The 17,570-nt window shown below is 41.3% G+C and overlaps 1 protein-coding gene across 1 annotated transcript; it reads left to right on the top strand.

Annotated features, from left to right (window-relative positions):
- Window positions 1-971: 971 nt before the first annotated feature.
- LOC133511039 (zinc finger protein 605-like) lies at window positions 972-17,439 on the top strand. Its single transcript, XM_061839625.1, has 4 exons — window positions 972-1,446; window positions 2,051-3,141; window positions 5,062-5,200; window positions 12,722-17,439. Exons 1-4 carry the CDS (start codon window positions 1,329-1,331, stop codon window positions 13,840-13,842), a joined length of 2,469 nt encoding a protein of 822 aa, XP_061695609.1. The 5' UTR covers window positions 972-1,328; the 3' UTR covers window positions 13,843-17,439.
- The last annotated feature ends 131 nt before the right edge of the window (window positions 17,440-17,570 follow it).

Raw genomic sequence — 17,570 nt, 5'->3', positions numbered from 1 at the left:
TCCTAATACGTGACACGCTGCAACAGTGTGCACCTTCTGGGGTTGTATCCACTGACCTAAAAAAAACACAAACAAACACACACACACACACACACACTCACACACACTCACACACACACAAAATGAGACTGGAAGCAAATACATATCTAGCGGTGTGTCGATTGGTTGAAACCAGTTGGCCGCCATTTTGGTACTCCCAAAACGCGTGGGGGACATGGTTTCCGGGTTGGATTATGGCAGGTTTTTTTTTCTCAAAGTTTGGCATGTAGAATTAAAAGTGGTCGAGTGAGCTTGACTTTTTTTTTCACTTCTGGTTACATGAAGGATTTTTAATTAATCTTGATAAGACAAAACAGGCTAAGTGCAAAAGAAAGACATGTAACACCGTGACTACCAAGAAAGCGTGCATATTACTTAGGGCCCAATTTCCGTGACATGCTAACCCAAAATACGCTGTGAAGCACTATTTGACATAAAAACATTCCATCCAAGAGTGCGGACAAAATTTCTGACAGCTATATATTGATTAAGCAGGGAGGCCCCAGGAACGGAATAAGGTAGCCCAACATACTCCAGCATGATCCGAATTTAAATTCAAAACATACCAGTAAGATCGTCTTAAGGGGACATCCATGTATGTTTTATTTAGAAATATATTTCCACAGACATTTACAACACTGAATATGTAAATACATATTCAGAGCCACGAAACTGGCGATTAACGTAGGTCGACACGGTTGTTTTGGGAGTATAAAGATGGCGGATATCTGCTTCCGGCGATTTCAGCTACCATGCCAATGTGCTATCCAGTCTTTTTTTTTTTTTTAGATCAGTATAAATCTCACGTAGATGGGGAAAAAATAAATTTATTGAACTGCAAGCATCCTCGTTTTTTATTTATTTAAGTTTGACACTTGATTAAAAAAAAAACTCCATGCTCCATGAGTGGCGTGTGAGTATCTATATATAAATACCAGAGTCTCGATGTGCCCGGTCCCAAATGCAACAACTTCCGCTGCAGCTTTTGGTTTGTGCACCATTTTTCCCCATAACCACAAGCGCTCCTCGCTAACTAGTCTTGAATTAGCAATTGACAGACTGAATCGTTGTCGTCACTACTTCAAATAACTAAAACATCCCTCTTTAAATCTTCGTGCCCGGTTAAAGTCGTCACGGTGGGCGTTGAAGCTTCTTTTCTTCCTCGTTAGCGTAGCTTAGCTTACTTGGGCTTGGTTTAGCTCCCGCACCGCTTGGAAAGAGACGTGTGTGTTCGAACCCCGTCGCTAAGAAGAGGTCAAACGTGAACGTGATTGCGCTATCATGTGAAAATGTGTGCAAGACTGACAGCAGAGTATGCGAAGGAACTTTCTGGATTAAAAGAGGAAAACGAACGTCAACATCGTCTGCTGCGTGGCACTCTTTTCAAGCAGCCGCGACAAAGAACAGGTTTGTAGACTTCATCTTCTGAGATATATATATATATATATATATATATATATATATATATATATATATATAATGGGTCATTTATAGGGTTGTAGCTCCAGCCATAACCTTTTCAGCCAGCCATATAAAATATTATCTCTGTATTTACAAAATTTTGCATATAGTCGTAATATCTGAAATCAGATGAATGAAGTAATTCTTTCAAAAGAATGAGACAATGGCTTGAGTTGCATGAAGCGACATTTTTCTCTTAACACCGTAATTCCAGTTCAGAAGATGAAACCATACATGTGACTGTCTAACGTATAGTTGATATTTTCAAGCTCCCATTATATCTTATAATTGATACAATGTTGAGAGCTAACAATTGTGGTTCATGGCTGTTTGAAAATGTTGGAGGAAATCGCATCCTATCGTGCACTGAATTATTGTACTGCGTAATTGTATATCTTAGTTTTTCACCAACGGCAGACGAATGGAGAATAGTTTTTTGGAGATTGGTTGACTCAAGTCTTTCTTAACTCCAAGAGAACCTTTGAAAACAGTTTCAACAGCATGAGATGTAAATTTCCCAAATGAAACGTTTTGTCTTCTTGTCCTGCAGAAAGTGAAAAACGGCATCCTGACCAACAGGAGACAGAGTCACTTCACATTAAAGAAGAGAATGAGGAGGAAGAGGAGCACTCTCACATTAAAGAAGAAGAACCAATGTTCTCTCACAATATAGAGGAGGAGAAATGTAAGTGGCGTGCTTACTTGAAGGAGGAAGACCCTCCTCATATTAAAAAGGAAGACAAGTCAGAAAGCTCCCACATCAAAGATGAAGAGGATGAAAATATCAAGGCACCATTGACCTATGTCCTTTTTAAAAAGGAAGTTGATGACAATGTAGGTCAATGTGAGCAGGACAGAAGGGCGGAGCCTCCAAGCAGCAGCTCAAGTCAACACATGACACCGGAAGGTGATGGAGACCACTGTGGTGGATCCCAAGTTGACGGCCTCATCGCTCCACTATCAGATAGTGACGAGATAACGTCACACTCTCCTGAAACCGATGATGATAATGAACACTCGAAAGGTGATATAACATGTCACACTGACAGCGATTGCAGGAAATGTTCTCAGTGTGGGAAGACATTTAGTTCAAAGGGAAATTTGAACGTTCACATGAGAATACACACCGGAGAGAAACCTTTTGTCTGCTCAGTTTGCGGTAAAAGATTCTCTTATAAGGACTCTTTAACGATACATACAAGAACTCACACTGGAGAAAAACCTTTTGCCTGCTCAGTTTGTGGTAAAAAATTATCCGATAGCGGAACTTTGAGAACGCACACAAGAACACACACTGGAGAAAAACATTTTGCCTGCTCAGTTTGTGATAAAAGCTTCTCTGCAAAGTCCAGTTTAACAATTCACACAAGAACACACACGGGTGAGAAACCTTTCCACTGTTCAGTGTGCGGTGAAAGATTTGCTGAAAAGGGCACATTGACAATACACACAAGAACACACACTGGAGAGAAACCTTTTGCCTGCTCATTTTGTGGTAAAAGCTTCATTGCAAAATCATCTTTAACTACGCACACAAGAACACACACAGGAGAAAAACCTTATGCCTGTTCAATTTGTGGTCGAAGATTCTCCTTAAGCGGAACCCTAAAAAAACACAAAAGAACGCACTGGGGAGAAACTGTTTAGTTGCAATGTTTCTGATTCAAGAGTTCTTGTAATTATTTTTTTGTAAATGTGGTGGTGAGATATCATTAAAGTATTTTAAAAAACAACAGTGGTAAGGTGTAAATTTGGGTACTGCTGCGTGTTGGGACAAAACCAGTGTTGGAAATTCTTCTTGAAGAATAATTAAGAAAACAATCTTGTATTGATTTTGTGTTGTGTATACTGTATCGATGCATATATGTTTTTTATTTGTTGACTAGGAAATATTTACAGAACAGCAGCACGGTGACACAGCTGGAAAGCGTCGGCCTCACAGTTCTGAGGACCGGGGTTCAAATCCTGGTGCCACCTGTGTGGAGTTTGCATGTTCTCCCTGTCCCTGCGTGGGTTTTCTCTGGAAAATATGACCATAGATATCATGATGATGATGTAAAGATGCTCAGCCAATAATTTAATCTGGCAGAAAAAACATTGTGTGCTCATTTCCCAGGCCTTAGTGGTTCAGTCGTTTATTTCAGGAGTAAATGAAATAAGATGTAAATTATTGTATCACTTTGGCTATAATAATATTTGTAAACATTAAATATACATAATCCCTGGGTCAGGATCAGAACTTTATCTAAGAACATCTATTGGATAAGCTTGCAACAGAAACTCAGCGTAGTTTCATTGGAACATTTCAATCTTTCTTAACCCTAACTTGGAAAAACTTGAACCCCAACATAAGAACTAGCGAGATCTCAAAGTTAAACTATAAATGTCATGCAAAAGAACTCAAATTGAACAAATGGAAAAGGAATTCAGAAAAAAATAATATACAGTACAGTACCGAATCAATTATTATGAAGGTGGTGGCACATTTATATATTACACAAACAGCAGGTGGGTAGCACTATATACAAGATAAAGCGATACTGTATTGAAGGAAATTTGCAACGAAATGGAGGACAGAAAAAGAGTGTGTTGGGAATTACTGGGGGCGGGACGGTAGACCACCTGTAGACTTTTTGCCTCACATTTCTGCGGACCCGGGGCGCCTGTGTGGCGTTTGCATGTTGTCCCCATCCCTGCGTGGGTTTTCTGCCGGGCACTCGTTTCCTCCCACAACCTAACAACATGCATTCATTGGAGACTCTAAATTGCCCCTAAGTGCGATTGTGAGTGTGACTGTTGTCTGTCTCCATGTGCCCGACTCATCCATCCATTTTCTGAACTGCTTATCCTCACAAGGGGTTAGGGGACTGCTGGAGCCAATCCCAGATGTCCTCGAGCAGGAGGCAGGGTACACCCTGAACTGGTTGCCAGCCAATCGCAGGGCACATGGAGACAGACAACAGTCACACACAATTGCACCTAGGGGCAATTTAGATTATCCCATAAATGAATATTTTTGTGGATGTGGAAGGAAACCAGAGTGCCCAGAGAAAACCCATGCAGGCACGCATGCAAACTCCACAGGTGGGGGCATGATTTTAACCCCGGTCCTCCGAACTGTCAAGCCAACGCCCCAATAATAATTTATTATTCTAAAATGTGTAAGACTGTATACGCCCTAACGACACTGTTCCCAAATTAGAACAGCAGGAGGCAGTAGTGTAACAATAAGCTATTTGTGAACCGCCGTAAAAAGGGAAAAGAAGAGACTAGTCTAGATTTGCGAGCTGTTTCTCTCGTTTTGTTTGTGTAACGTCACGCGCTCCCGCCAATAGATCTTCTTCAAGTAGTACCGAACATAAGTCTCGACCGAGTACGGAAATCACTGCTTCAGTTTTCTTGAAACATCATTCCTTCAGTCTTGTTGTCTCGGTGCACGTCGAAGGCTTTTAGGCCTTCGCTAGCCTGGTTTAGCTTAGCTCGCTAGCCACTAAGAAAGAGACACGCTTTGTGCAGTCAGGTCTTCGCAAATTATCGCTCAACACAGATCAAGTGTGAACCCGTCGGGTTTCTCGTGCCAAAATGTGTGCAAGACCAACAGCAAGGTACGTGAAGGAGTTTAGTGGAATCAAAGAGGAGAAGGAACGTCAACCGCTGGACACTGTTTGCAAGCAGCCTCGTGTTGTGTTACACGTAGCAGGTTTGTACTATTTTTACTCTCGTTTTTTATGTATATATAATCCTTAACAATGTTCCTGTGTTCATATTTTAATGAATGTTTGGTGGTGATGGCCAGAGGTTTGGGAAAGCAACGTTCAAGATTTTTACCTTTTGGTTCCCCCTTAAAGGGGTGGTGGGGGTTGGCTGCTCTTGAGCACATTTTGTCATGCCAAATGAAATAAGTCAATAAAATATGAGGATATAGATTATTGACATTGTTATCCACCAAACGATCAGAATTGTTTATATGTTAAAATGTTGGGTTATTTCACAGTCAGCCCTTCATTTTCGCTCCAGTTGTCTTTTCTGTAAAATCCAGATGAAACTCATCTTGGTTGTTGCAATACACCAGAGGGATCTCTAAGATAAAGTGCCAGAATAAGGCATTCACTTTCTCCTCAGACATTAGACTGTTTTCGACCACATGACTACATCCGGGGCACCTGGTCGTGTCGGATGGGTTCACTCAACTGACGCGCCATTCACTCTATTGCTTTTGCATACAGACCGGAGTTACAGTACAACTGGTAAATGACGCATGATGGCTAAAAAGAAAAAAAATTATCAGGGCTCATTAGATGTTGTTTCAAGAAACCATTACGACGAGAAGTGTTCTTTGATCGACAATATCGACCCGTATGACTTGGAGAAACACAAATGGAGCAAACAAGCGTTTATACCATGGACCAACTAAAGAATTACAAAGGTCTGGAGGCCTACAAACAATTCATCAATGGCTGGCTTCGTGATGCGGCGGTATCCATTGTAAACACACTGCTAAAGTTAGTTTTATATATATATATATAATATATATATATATATATAGATAGAGAGAGAGAGAGAGGAGAGAGAGAGAGAGAAGAGAGAGAGAGAGAGAGAGAGAGAGAGAGAGAGAGAGAGGAGAGAGGAGAGAGAGAGAGAGGAGAGAGAGAGAGAGGAGAGAGAGAGAGAGAGAGAGGAGGAGAGAGAGAGAGAGAGAGAGAGCGAGAGAGAGAGAGAGGAGAGAGAGAGAGAGGAGAGAGAGAGAGAGTGAGAGTGAGAGAGTGAGAGAGTGAGAGAGTGAGAGTGTGTTCAACCGGGATTAGTCCCAAGTGGAGCCCGCACCGCTTTCTCCACTTCCACGGCTATATTTTTAACACAATTCACGAAACGGCTAGCGGTGCGGTAACTCGTTTTTGCAAACCTATTTTAATAAAACAAAAAATACAGATTTTGGAGACATGCATTGCATTCACACATGAGTATTATGTACCCTTGGACCTAAAGAATACTTCTTCTTCACAGAACTTAGTTATTGCTAAGTAGGTGTGAAATTTTAAAAGGTATCCAATACTTACCAAGAACAAAATCCTCCATGCAAACTCTGACATAATGGAACGACTTGGCTGCTAGATCGGCTCTGCTGATACGAGACAGCCACAGTTGTCACCGTTTGGTTGCTAACTGCTCCGTTTTCTCGCACTGGTTCTTGATCACAGCTGGCAATCGAAAGAAAGACACTTCACATCGCCCGCTTTCGTTTGAGCAACCGATAACATAGCAGTGCCCCCCCCCCCCCCCATTCATACGTTTTCTGAATTGATTCCTGCTAAGTTACGGTTTGTTTACTCGAATTCACCAAACCAAAATGGTGACCGCATTCTAAACCTGAAGGTATGTGACGTTGGTCGAAAACAGTCAGTAACATAAATTGCTTTTTTTTCTTCTGAGATACGAGTTTGTGAATGTCTGAAATGTTGCATTGTCTTTAACATTTTTATGATTGTTGTTTTGGCAAATCCTTGTTTTTTTGTTTAAAACGGTAACATTTTTGCAAAGGTAGGAAAAGGGTTAACTATTACAGGTTGTCAACTCTTACTGAACTGCAGACTCGAATCCACTTATTATATTGAAGTAAGAGAGGAAAAACTAAGCAATTATTTGCAACAAGTATGATGCACACTTAATTGGAGACTCTAAATTGCCCCTAGGTGTGATTGTGAGTGCGAATGGTTGTTCATCTGTATGTGCCCTGTGATTGGCTGGCAACTAGTTCTGGGTGTACCCTGCCTCCTGCCCGTTGATAGTTGGGATAGGCTCCAGCACTCCCCATAACGCTCGTGAGGATAAGTGGCAAAGAAAATGGATGGATGATGCTCACAGCTAAAAGTCATAACATGACACCATATCGGTAAAGCATGTGCAGGTTGTCTAAAAGTTGTGAAGGTTGTGTAAAAGAATATATGAAGAGTTCAGACGCAACCATTTTTGTTGTTTCTGTAGATTCTTTGATTTAAATCATTTACATGCATATCGACGGAGAAACCATTGATATTAGCGCGAGATCTTTCCAGAGTCAGAGGAAGACTGAGAAGCCACATATATTATAACCCAAAGACGAATTCGTCATTGACGGTTTCCTATTTTCGTGTTACATATCACACTTGTGTGCAGAATCTGTATATGTATCTGTATAGCCGTTTGTGAACCGCCGTATGAAGGAAAAGAAGAAGGCGAGGCTTGATTTACGAGTTGTTTCTCTCGTTTTCTTTGTGTAACGTCACACGCTCCCCTCAATAATTATTCTTGAATTAGTGCCGAACCAACGTAAGTCCCGACCGAGTACGACAATCACTACTTTAGTGTTCTCAAACATCCTTCCTTCAGTCTTGGTGTCTCGGTGCACGTCGAAGGCTTTTAGGACTGCTAGTCCGGTTTAGCCTAGCTCACCGCCGAACAGAGACACGTTTGTGCAATCAGATCATCGCAAAATATCGCTCAACACAGATCAAGTGTGACAATCATTCACACGTAGCTATATTATGCAAGTGAAGAACTGGTAATTCATTTATATGAGACATGTATTGAAAATCAAATATAGGGCTTACCTTCATGCAAACATAGTCCGGTTTAGCTTAGCTCGCTAGCCGCCAACAAAGAGACACGTTTGTGCAGTCAGGTCCTCGCAAAATATCGCTCAACACAGATAAAGTGTGTCAATCATTCACACGTAGCTATATTATGCAAGCGAAGAACTGCTAATTCATTTATATGAGACATGTATTGAAAATCAAATATAGGACTTACCTTCGTGCAAACATATCTGTTCCGGTTGATGGATTCAGTTGATGATGCGGTCTTCCTCAAAGTTTTATCCATCAAAGACATTTTTCGGACTGGGTCTTCGGTTTTGGAAAGGGTACAAATTGAACTCCACCAACTAGCCTTTCAGAATACCTGTCGTCACTATTATAAAGTTCGTGACTACACCTCTTAACCATATCTATTGTTAAAGAACCCAAATACGCGATAAAACGCCAACAGAAACTATACTGGACCATGCAGCGTTGTCTGGGATTTGAGTCTAAGATTATGCAGATCTCTGGCCTCTGATTGGTCAGTGACGCGGATTGCGCAATTTCTACGGAGGGGTCAATTTAGCAGCGGGCGAATGGTAGCCATGCACCTCAAAGGAATGCATGGATTTGTTTTTTTGGAACATCAAGATTCTAAGTTAATGATTATTTTCTAAAAACAAAGAAGTTTGTCAGTTTTAAAATTAAATATCTTTGGAGCGTGATCAATTGCATATAGGTTGAACACTATTTGTAAATCTGTTTTTAACACAACTTCATTGGAATTGTTTTTTTGCATTATGGCCTCATGTTGCCCTATAAATAACACCAAAAGCAAGCAAAACAAAACATTTGTAAGATAATCATGAGAAAATATCGCCAACAGAATTTGAATTATTTTGTTTTTCACTGTCACAAGAAAATTCAAAGTTTCATATTTCAGAAGTGCAGTTATTGAAAACCAAGCATGCATGCATTAAAATATTTTTTTGATGGGGTCATTCCCATATTATAGTAGGGTAGTGCGTGATTTACATTTAGGTATTGACTTTTTTTGTTGTTGTTGTTTTTGAGGTTAGGCGCATGCACCCACGTAGGTCATGTGACTTGGGAAAATGGCAGCGCCCCTGAAAATTTGTAATTGTTGATAAAAATATTCTCAAAACACTATTAAATGAGAGAGGATTTAACATCACTTTGTCAAGATAGAGTACATATTACATGACCTATTGGATACATTGTTAATGCAAACCACCGGAAAAAAAGACAATATCAATATTAGCTATATCTGTATATCTGACCGGGCAGCACTGTGGATCAGCTGGTAAAACGGTCTCACAGTTCTGAGGTCCCGGGTTCAATCCTGGACCCGCCTATGTAAAGTTTGCATGTTCTCCCTGTGCCTGCATGGGTTTTCTCCAGGCACTCCGGTTTCCTCCCACATCCCCAAAACATGCAACATTAATTGAACCCTCTAAATTGACCCCTCCGTGGATATTGCGCAATCCGCGTCACTGACCAATCAGAGGCCAGAGATCTGCATAAACCAAAGCCCGTTTTTGCTCCCGCCATTTTCTCAGACAACATTGCATGGTCCAGTATAGGTTTAGTTAGCGTTTTATCGCGTATTTTGGTTATTTAACAAAAAATATGGTTAAGAGGTGTAGTCACGGACTTTGTAATAGTGACGATAGGTATCCTGAAAGCCTAGTTGGTGGAGTTCGATTCGTACCCTTTCCAAAACCGAACACCCAGTACGAAAAATGCCTTCGATGGATCAAACTTTGTGGAAGACCGCATCATCAACTAAATCCATCTAATATCAACCGGAACACATATTTGTACGAAGGTATGCCCTATATTTGCTTTTCAATACATGTCTCGTATAAATGAATTCGAAGATCTTTGCTAGCATAACACTGCTGCCTGTGAACGATTGACACGCTTATTCTTTGTTGAGCGATATTTAGCGATGATCGGACTGCACAAACGTATCGATTTCTTGCTGGCTCGCGGCCGAAGCTTAACCAGACTGTGTTTGCACGAAGATATGCCCTAAATTTGATTTTTAATACACGTCTCGTATAAATGAACGAGAAGTTCTCCGCTAGTATAACACCGCTACGTGTGAACGATTGACACACTTATTCTTTGTTGAGCGATATTTAGCGAAGATCGGACTGCACAAACGTATTGATTTCTTGCTGGCTCGCGGACGAAGCTAAACCAGACTGTGTTTGCACGAAGATATGCCCTAAATTTGATTTTTAATACACGTCTTGTATAAATGAATGAGACGTTCTCCGCTAGCATAACATTGCTACGTGTGAATGATTGAATGAAATCAGAAGCATGGCGTCTCTCTCAGTTAAGAATGTATTGTATTTAGAATCTATAATATTTCGTTGATTTGAATGAAATCAGAAGCATAGAGTCTGTCTCAGTTCAGAATGTATTGTATTGTATTTTCCATTTTTACAGTTTGTCTTACGTCAGCGCACGTGGCGTGACGTCACTTCAGGAGGCGTGGTTAAGTGCCCTGTACGGAGGGGTCAATTGCCCGTAGGTTTGATTGTGAGTGCAACTGTTGTCTGTCTCCATGTGCCCTGTGATTGGCTGGCAACCAGTTCAGGGTGTACCCCACCTCCTGCCCGTTGACAGCTGGGATAGGCTCCAGCACTCCCCGTGACTCTTGTGAGGATAAGCGCCTAAGAAAATGGATGGATGGATGTTATGGACTAAAAGATCCACAGTAAGTGCAAGAGAATAGAAACTTCATTTAGCTACTTATTTAAAAGTCACCCAGCGCATTCCCCTAAATGGCTGAAAACAGAAACAATATGGATCTATATGAGGATAATGTTAGTCCGCACAAATAATTAGCAACCCCCATCCAACACGATATTAGGATTCCCACATGGTTTCCAGGCCAGAGATGTCTTACTCAAATATTACTGGCTCCAGAACATGTGATGCTGCTGTCTGATTGTCTGCTCTATCCCAGTAGAACTCACCCTGCTGATTCCAGATGGGAAAAGAAGTGTGGCAGCATTAACGTTTCCCACTAACCTATCCTAATCCTTAACTGAGCCCTAACTAACTTCTTGGTTTTTATTTCATACAAACGTGATCCGTTTGGCATAGTCATTTTGCAAAACGATGGAAACTATGTGGGAATAGTAATCACGCCTCTCCAACTTACTGATCTTTGTTTTTTTTTTTTTTTTTTTTTTTTTCCTCAGCTTCAGGCATCTAACATGCAACGCAAAACGCTTCAGGTTCTACGGTGCTTGTGTCTGAATGAAAGTATTCATTTCATATGTATAAATTAACTCAAATTTGCCTGACAGGCAGAACAATGCTCGCGAGGCCAGACTGGAGCCCTTGATGGCCCAGTTCTCTCTTGCGGGCATTACTTTCTGGCCAAGACTACTCATTGGCTGCATTTTGTTTTATCAGAAAAAAAATGCTGTTTGGACCAAAACAAAACTGAAAATGGACATTTTGCACATTTTCTGCCGCAACATTTCGGTGGCCAAATTTTCCGGGCATCACTTATGAAATTTAATTTGATTAGGGTAAACCATAGAAAATGGTCAGATGCCAGCTCTTCATCTCTATTTCCTTTGTCGTCTTATATATATGTACCTTTCATTGTAGCAGCCTTAAAAAGTTCAAAAGAAATTGTTTTTTTTCCCATATGTATATATATTTATACATAATTTACTTCTATAATCATGATTTCTTGTATTTGCATGCATTTATCTCATATTGTAAACAATACGTTTCGACCAACTCAGTGGTCGTCACTTGTTGTGGCGGTTGTTGTTGTTGTTGTTGTTGTTGAGCTACAAGTGAAATAGCGGGTAGTCTTGGGAATGATGCCGCGTTCCCTCATTGTTGCCAGGAATTCTTCGATGTTTCCAACAGCACATAGAGGCGATTCATGAAATTGGGAGTGGTGATTCTCTTGTTTTTCCTTGTGTACAGACCCACAAGTCCCCAACGGCTGACATTTTAACTCCACTTGGAGATTGAATGGTTCTCCTTTTGCATGTGGGTTCAGTTTGTTTTTTCTCTAACTACCCCATTTCTAGAGGGGTTCAATTAAATAAATCCATCCATCCATCCATCCTGTACACGGGTTTAAGGGCTTCAAGGTTGGTTTCCAGGAAGCACTCATCCTTTGTCTCATGCCATCGATGTCATCGCTCTCCTGGTGGTAACTGTGTGAATCTTTTGTGCATTGAATGCAATTTCCCTTCGAGCTAACTGCTTAGTACACCACCAAGAATGAATAGTACTCAATAGTTCCAAATGATGCTTTGTGCATCTTTCTGTGTGAGGAATGGAGTGTCAGCTCATCAGTTTGTAGCCATTTTACCTTCCCGTCCCATGCACAGTCCCGCACACACCGAAGCCTTCACACTTATTGGCATCTCTGACTTGTAGCCAGACAGGCGGTCATCAACAAATTGGCCTTTGAGACAGAGTAAGAATAAGACGCTTGATTTCATATAAAAGTAATTTGACTTACGCGTTTGGTTCTGGAACGAATTGAGCTCATTACTCAAGTTCCAGCGTAGAGACAACAATTCACAACATCGTTCATAGCTTGAAATTTTACTTTACCAAATCAAGTGCGTTTCTCTTCTTCTCTCCTGCAGGCGTCAGTGAAAAATACCTTCGTCCTCGGCAGGAGGAGCCAGATTCCCTCCACATAAAAACGGAGAAGGAAGAGCACTTGATTGTTAAAGAGGAAGAAAAGGAGCCCTATCAGATTAAAAAGGAGCCAGAAACCCATCTTCTGAAGGAGGATGTAGAGGATGATCTCACCAAGTCACCATCATACTTTGTCCCTCTGAAGAGTGAAGATGAAGACAAGGGTCAGTGTGAGGAGAAGGGAGGGGCAGAGCCTCCTATCAGCAGCTCAGGTCAACCCAGAGCAACAGAAGGTGATGGAGAGCAAGATGGAGGATCCCAGGGAGATGGTGACAATAGAACCTCACAATCTCCTGACGTAGATGATGGCCATGGTGAGGATGATTGTGATGACGATGAGGACTATAACTATAAAGATGATGGTGATGAACAATCTGAAGATGATATTGCACGTGAGAACAAAGGCTGGAAATGTCTTCAGTGTGGGAAAACAGGTAGATTAAAAGGGCATTTGAGTGTTCATATGAGACGACATACCGGAGAGAAACATTATATCTGCTCAGTATGTGGCAAAAGCTTCTATGACAAGTCCAGTTTAACAACACATACAAGAATACACACCGGAGAGAAACCTTTTGTCTGTTCAATTTGTGGCAAAAGCTACTCTGCAAAGGCAAGTTTTATAATGCACACAAGGACACACACTGGTGAGAAACCATATATCTGCTCAATTTGTGGCAAAAGTTTCTATGACAAGTCCTCTTTAACATCACACACAAGAACACACACAGGAGAGAAACCTTTTGCTTGCTCACTGTGCGGTATAAGATTCTCTCATAAGGCACATTTTAGAAGACACAAAAAATTACACACTGGAGAAAAACCTTATCCTTGTTCAGTTTGTGGTAAAAGATTCACTCAGAAGGGTAACTTAAAAATACACACAAGAATACACACTGGTGAGAAACCTTTTACATGCTCACTTTGCGGTGAAAGTTTCACTGTAAAGTCAAGTTTAATATCTCACACAAGAACACATACTAAAGAGAAACCTTTTGTCTGCTCAGTTTGTGGTCTAAGATTCTCTCAAAAAAGTCAGTTAGGAAAACATGAAAACACACACTGAAGAAAAAACTGTCGACATGCCTGTGCTAAAAATTTTAACAGGGTGGTTTTAAGAGGGACGTTAGTGAGAACAGTAATTGTTGATTATTTTATTAAATGCTAAAGAAAATGACTTAATATGTAAAAATGAGGTGGAACGGTGGATCAACTGGAAAGCTTTGGCCTCACAGTTCTGAGGTCCCGGGTTCCATCCCGGGCCCGCCCGTGTGGAGTTCGCATGCCCTCCCTGTGCCTGCGTCGGTTTCCTCCCACATCCCCAAAACATGCATTAATTGGACACTCTAAATTGCCCCCAGGGGTGATTGGAAGTGCGTCTGTTTGTCTCTATGTGCCTTGCGATTGGCTGGCAACCAGTAGAGGGTGTACCCCACCAACTGCCTGTTGACAGCTGTGATAGTCTCCGGCACTCCCACGATCCTCGTGAGGATAAGCTGCTAAGTAGGGACGGATAAAAAAAAAAAGAATGATTTGGAATAAAACGTGCAAGGGAATTTTATAACAGTGATGGAAAGATGTGAAGTCAACAATGCTTTTCAGTGATGTCACGCCCAACACGTTTTTTTGTTTACGACGCCATCTTGAACAGAAGATTGTCTACAAATCATGGCGGACTCGTCATCGTCGGACCTAAACTCGACACTTTTATCAGATATTGCACAACAGTTGGACAGTTATCACAAACAACGATGTACAGAAAAGATAAAAGCAATCCTCTCACCACCACCACCACTACCATATATATGTACAGAACATGTACCTACCAGAAATGAAATGCTTGCTGCACAGTCGAGACAACATGGTGGGCGCCCACTTGTCCCTCTTCATGGCAGATACCCATCTGTCGCACCATTCTTTGTTGGTCTCGGAAGCAATAAAAGTGTATAGTGTAATGTTTTGGGTACGGTTATCGTTTGATCTTTTATCTTGAAAGTCCTTTGACAAACGAACACTTTAACCAGAGGTGTTTGAGGCACTTTTGTTGGAGTGAGGAATAAAGAAAGAAGCCACATGTGAAACTCGAGAGCAAGTATCATATCATTATTAGATTGAGCTATAGTACTTCTTGTATATATATCAAGTGTGGTGTGATTGTGATTGTGTTGACGTCAGCGGAGCGCGACGAGACAGGACGATAACGAAGTGAGCTAGAAAGGTTGGTGGGTGGAAAAAGGGAAATAAATATCACCTACATTAAAAAAAGTTCAGTTGGAAACGTCTGTTATTCAATAACACGACAGCAAGATCATAACGTGGTGTCACAGTGACGGTCGTACAACTACGGATTCACAGGGGAAAAAAATGAACAAAGACAACAAGGAATTGACCACGATGTGTTCAGTGTTCCAATCCCGATGATGGACTGGGACTCATCCAATTTACCAGATCCGTGGCGGAGATTCAAGCCACACGCCGAACTCATGTTCAGAGGACTGCTTAAAAACAGAGCTGAAGAGGAAAAGTGTAGTTCCTCCTGCTGTGGATTGGCAATAAAGGAAGGGATGTCAGCAATGGATAGGTTTCCGATGATGTCACCACAGTTGCAGGAGTCCCTTGCCTGCCATTTTGAGTGGCTGAAGCAAGTTCGCATCCATGTCAAAGCAAGCAAGCAACCGCCTTTCGTCCGATAATATGGGCCACACAGCGTACATGCGTAGTTCGGGGCTGTACTAACCGCGCTGAATCTGGGCAAACAAAGAGGTAGTATTTTGATATTCCAAAGGTTGTTGTCAACCAGGGAAGTAAAACAAAGCGACTGTCGACAGAAAGACGGAATCTATAGTTGTCGAGGATCAACCGAGCAGGATTCCTTCCGGATCCAACAAAGAGACACTATAAAGTTTGCTCGGATAATTTTGGAACACGTAACGCTTTCAATTAAATACTTGAGGCAACAAGGAATTAATAAATTGTGTTCTACACAAAGGGAGAAGGGAGAATTCTTTAAGAAAAAAAACAATAAACTTACATTTTTAACTGCAGAGGGCGGTAACTAGTAAGACCTCTCTTCTATAACTGTCTTGCTATCCCGTAATTTTACTGAAGCTGCGACTGCAAAAAGAAGGGCAGCCACGTGTGAACACATGTCCAAGACCGGCCATACAGGTACATTGGCCGGAGAGAACGCAGCCATCTTTTTGGGATATGATCCAGGGAGGTAGTAGTGGCTCGGTAGACCTCTGAGAATGTCTTACTCGAGCCGCCATTACACACTGATTACCGATCACCGTTGCCATACATCTTGAACCCACTCACTTACAAAGTAATTGTAGGCTTGTAGAGACTTGTAAGCCTTTAGTTCATCAAGGGTATATGCGCTCACAGAATTCACAAGATAATTAACGATATCTGATATCTAACGTCAGGGTAGCCTTCCACATCGTCACTCCAGTCGCTTACTTGAAATTCATGTGGATCTTTCCCGCCAATGTCCTTCAATTTCTCCAAGTATCTGGCTCTGCTGAAAGTCTCAAACGTGTTTTTGTCCACTACGTTTGCTTTAAACGATGTCATAACTTTTACACCAAATGGAAAAATTAACAATGAAAAAACTTCACGCTTCACTATTCACCAATGTTCTCTGAACTCTAAGACACACAGTATGGCATCCGGTCCAGGTCATGATGGGTAATCAGAAACTTATCCATACATGGACACAGACCGGAGACGAAAAATTCTCTGATTACCTCACTCTGAAAGCAAAGCCCATATTTGCTAGATATAAGTTTCACGAGTAGGTGCAAGGTAACTGTGAGTCATGTAAGCACTTTGTGACAGAACTCCATCTTTTGGTCAGACTCTAACTTCACAAACAACGATGAGATGGTCAGAGACCGCATATTTTTCGCTACCTACTCACCGAGTGTGTGCAAAGAATTACTCAGCCAGGGGCCGAAGTGATCGGCATGGCCAGCTCCCACGAGTTAGCAAAAGTGCAGCTAAAGGCTATGGCTAACGACAGCCACGAGGTTCAGGTGCTGGTAGGCATCTTGACAGCCCAAAGACCTCCATAAGGATATATAGCAAGTGTGGAGGATACCACAGTAAATTAGCTGAATGCCCAGCAAAAGGTAAACAATGCCCTAAGTTTCGGACCCGGACCCCTCATTCTGTCTGTTTTCACATCCATAAGCCACGCAATGAAATACCATCACGAAAAGGCCGTAAGACGCTTATAAGAAAGCCAATATTAAAAAAAAGATCACTAAAAAATGTGAGTTGCATTATAGTTTTGCCGTCCATTATGGCGTCGTAAACAAAAGTCGTGACTCATGACGTCACGTGAAAAGCATCTATTGCTTCTGTGACAAAACTGCTGTTTTCAAGTACTATCCTTGTTAGTGTTTATCTCAAAGATGTAAATCAAACAAGGTAAATATGAAGAGGGATAAAAGATGTGCTTGTTAAATGACCTGAAATAAAATCACTTACTGCAGTTGTATAACTGCCTTTCATTACAGCAAAAATAAGTAAATGGTAATAACATAAAAGAAAAAAAGCAAGCACTCCCAGGACCTCTCAAGATTTTAACCTGCTTCATGTTTGAAGCATATTTTCTTCAGCATTTTTGCTTCACTTTTGATTTTTACTGTACCAAGTCAATAAATACGCCTAAAGTGATGTTTTTTCTCCCTTTGACATTGACAATTGGTGTGTTTTCATTCAAACATGATTTGTGTTGCTTGATACTGTAGTTGAACAAAGAGATTTATTATCCTATGGCAAACTATT

Source organism: Syngnathoides biaculeatus, chromosome 13 (genome assembly GCF_019802595.1).
Source record: "Syngnathoides biaculeatus isolate LvHL_M chromosome 13, ASM1980259v1, whole genome shotgun sequence".
Classification (NCBI taxonomy): Eukaryota; Metazoa; Chordata; class Actinopteri; order Syngnathiformes; family Syngnathidae; genus Syngnathoides; species Syngnathoides biaculeatus.
Note: the sequence above shows the minus strand (reverse complement) of the source record. Positions and strands in the feature narration are given on the sequence as shown.

What these genes read in the sequence shown, in the direction of transcription:
- LOC133511039 (XM_061839625.1), top strand. Translation starts at nt 1,329, where the DNA reads ATGTGTGCAAGACTGACAGCAGAGTATGCGAAGGAACTTTCTGGATTA. An exon ending in GCAGCCGCGACAAAGAACAG is followed by an intron (nt 1,447 to 2,050) that starts GTTTGTAGACTT and finishes CTTGTCCTGCAG; the next exon opens with AAAGTGAAAAACGGCATCCT. An exon ending in TGTTGTGTTACACGTAGCAG is followed by an intron (nt 5,201 to 12,721) that starts GTTTGTACTATT and finishes TCTCTCCTGCAG; the next exon opens with GCGTCAGTGAAAAATACCTT.